Source organism: Ovis aries, chromosome 15, assembly GCF_016772045.2.
Source record: "Ovis aries strain OAR_USU_Benz2616 breed Rambouillet chromosome 15, ARS-UI_Ramb_v3.0, whole genome shotgun sequence".
Taxonomy (NCBI): Eukaryota; Metazoa; Chordata; class Mammalia; order Artiodactyla; family Bovidae; genus Ovis; species Ovis aries.
Genome location: NC_056068.1, coordinates 78,214,166 through 78,217,447, shown reverse-complemented (window position 1 = coordinate 78,217,447; position 3,282 = coordinate 78,214,166). Strand labels below are relative to the sequence as shown.

At 36.7% G+C, this 3,282-nt stretch overlaps 1 protein-coding gene across 1 annotated transcript; it reads left to right on the top strand.

Annotated features, from left to right (window-relative positions):
* The first annotated feature begins 1,800 nt into the window (after window positions 1–1,800).
* Window positions 1,801–2,757, top strand: LOC101114305 (olfactory receptor 8U3-like). The gene has a single exon (XM_004016791.3). The coding sequence runs from the start codon at window positions 1,801–1,803 to the stop codon at window positions 2,755–2,757; it is 957 nt and encodes a 318-aa protein (XP_004016840.3).
* The last annotated feature ends 525 nt before the right edge of the window (window positions 2,758–3,282 follow it).

The following is a 3,282-nucleotide window of genomic DNA, read 5'->3' as shown; positions in this document are numbered from 1 at the left end:
CCAACACAGGAATCGAACCTGGGTCTCTTGCATTGCAGGCAGATGATTTACCATATATGCATGTATGTGTGTATATATATATATATAGGCTTCTCCAGTGGCTCAGCAGTAAAGAGTCTGCCTGCAGTTTAGGAGCCAAAGGAGATGCAGGTTCGATTCCTGGGTTGGGAAGATTCCCTGGAGGAAGGTACAGTAACCCACCAAAGTATTCTTGCCTGGAGAATCCTGTGGACAGAGGACCTTTGCAGAATACAATTCATAGTGTCACAAAGAGTCAGACACAACTGGAGGGACTTAACACACACGAGTATATACACATAGGTGCATGTGTATTTTTTTTTTCTGGAAAACACATTAGGTACAAGTCATTGCATTAAGCTGAGTCAATAGAAAGAGGAGGAAAAACTAAAAGGACACATTTTCTGACTACTCACAGTAACTTGTTAAAAAACAGCAACATTACTATATATAAAATAGATAATTAATAAGAACCTACTGTATAGCACAGGGAACTCTTCTCAATATTCTGTAATGACCTATATAGGAGAAGAATCTAAAAAAGAGTGGATATATGAATATGTATGTGTATAACTGATTCACTTGCTATACAGCAGAAACTAACATAACATCTCAAATCACTTATACTCCAATAAATTTTAAAAGAACAACAACAACAAAAAAAACAGCAACAAGAAACAAAGCTTCCCTTTGGGTAAAATGTTTAGGGGGAAAGTATGGGGTTATTTTTTCTATTTTGCACACTTCATTTTAATTTGCTATGGTGATTTTTTTTTCTTTTTAACTTTACTCCTGAAGTTAAAATGAGCTAGTTATCTTCCTTAGTCTCAGAAGTGAAAAGAGGCATAGAACTCTCAAAAACCACATCATGCAAGTTGAACATTATGATAGGAATACCATGTCCATATAATTGCTATTTCTCTTGTCAAAGAGATGGCTACCTTTCAAAAGCAGGAGTGCATGCTATTGTTACACTAAAAATTTACCAGGTAATTTAGAAAGCATTCCTGATTATAAGTGCTGAAAATAATTAATGTAAAACTATTTGTTATTGGTCACTCATTCAGTCATGTCTGGCTCTTCGTGACGCCATGGGCTGCAGCATGCCAGCCTTCCCTGTCCTTCACTATCCCCTGGAGATTGCTCAAACTCATGTCCATTGACTAAATGATTATCAAGAACTCTACTTTTTAACATATGTGTGTTCTGACTAACTGCAAGTGTACATTATCACTTTTAGAAAGTAGCATTTGAAAAAGAATCAAAATTTGCCTAATTCACAAATAGGAATATTTAATTGCCTCCATTTTTCTATCCATTGACTATCCTGTTTAGCTTTGTATTATTATATTTAGCATAAGGTACATTTTTAAAATAAAATATATGTCTATTAAAACAGATAAAATATTACATATTAAAATTTTACTCCACTGAGAAGTAAATATTGGGAGCAGAATATTTAACAATATCTTTATTCTCTCTATTATTGAATATAACTAAAATAATCTAAAACTAAAATATTCCATATTTTTATAAACATATTAAAATATAAAAATATTCCATATTTTTATTAAACCTCAATTTTTGGCTTCAGAAAATTATAAATAGCCAAACAGGAGAGTTTGAGAAGGGATATATTTATTTGTTCTGATCTTCTGCTTCAGTGAGCAATAATTTCTCAAGTTAAAACACACACGTTTGGCATCTGATGACAATTCCTTACTCCTGATAACTTATCTGTCTTTAACTTGTCTCTTTTCCGCAGTTCAGAAACTAGAACACATGACTGAAGAGAATATTACCAGGGTGATGGAATTCATTCTTTTGGGTTTTTCAGTCCAGAGAGAGATTGAAATCCTTCTCTTTCTCCTCATTTTAGTGGTATATTCTCTAACTCTGGTGGGAAACATTGGCCTGATTTCATTAATCCAGCTGGATCCTCACCTTCACACACCCATGTACTTTTTTCTCAGTAATCTGGCCTTTGTAGACTTTTGTTACTCCTCCTCAATAGCCCCAAAGTTCCTGGAGACCCTCGTGATCCAGCACAGGTCCATATCTTTCTATGCGTGTGCGACACAGCTGGGCTTTTTCCTGAACTTCTTGGTTTTGGAGATGTTCCTTCTTGCAGTAATGGCTTATGACCGCTATGTGGCCATCTGCAATCCTCTTCTCTACATGGTGATCATGTCCCGAAAGGTGTGCATGCAACTGGTAGCAGGCCCTTACTTATACAGCTTTTCTGTTGCTTTCCTCCACACAGTTGTTACTTTTCGATTGATCTACTGTGGCCCCAATGCTATTAATCACTTCTATTGTGATGATGTCCCTTTGATGGCCCTTGCATGCTCAGACACCAGCCTCAAAGAGATCTTGATTCTTATCTTTGCTGGACTCAACATGATCAGCTCTTTGACCATGGTCCTTGTTTCTTACCTATACATTGTGGCTGCCATCCTGAGAATCCAGTCTGCAGAAGGGAGGCGCAAAGCATTCGCAACCTGTGGTTCTCATCTGACCGCTGTTGCTATATTCTACGGGACTCTGATCTTCATGTATCTGCAGCCCAAATCAAACCATTCCCTTGACACAGACAAAATGGCCTCTGTCTTCTACACAATAGTCATTCCTATGTTGAATCCCATGATCTACAGCCTGAGGAACCAAGAGATGAAAAACGCCTTGAGGAAAGCCTTTGAAAAATGTTATTTCCTGTCTCTAATAAACATTAGAATGTGACTTGTAACACTGACTGTCCTGGAACTATGCCACATGCCGCTATGTTGTTTTTATTATCTTTGATAGGTTAATTTTATTTTTACCGTTTTTATATGAGCAAAATGACTTTGCACATGTGTTCTATTTTACATATAATTTCTAAGTAAGACGAAAGGTTTAAAAGATTACTATGCACATTTTTAACATATTGCTACTCTTTGCATATGTGACACTTGATAGTTTTGACCTAGATAGTTTCTATTTAACTGATAATAAGATTTAGCCACTGCTTTCAAAAATGTTTCTATTTTATACATTGTGGAGCCAGAAAAAGGGAGGTGGTAAAGTAAGTTTCTTGTCCATCCCCATGTCACTCCATGCAGTAGCTGTTCCTCAACTGTATCCTGTCTGCTAAACACCATTCTTCTCTGTGTCTGACCCCCACTAGATTCACTGTCGGTCACTCTCTATAATTTCGTGGTTCTCATGTTCTAAAAGATGTCATTATTTGCCCTGCAGATCTGGGAATCAGGGTCAGCTTTTGGA

Excerpts from the sequence above, each read along its gene's own strand:
- LOC101114305 (XM_004016791.3), top strand. The coding sequence starts at position 1,801 with ATGACTGAAGAGAATATTACCAGGGTGATGGAATTCATTCTTTTGGGT.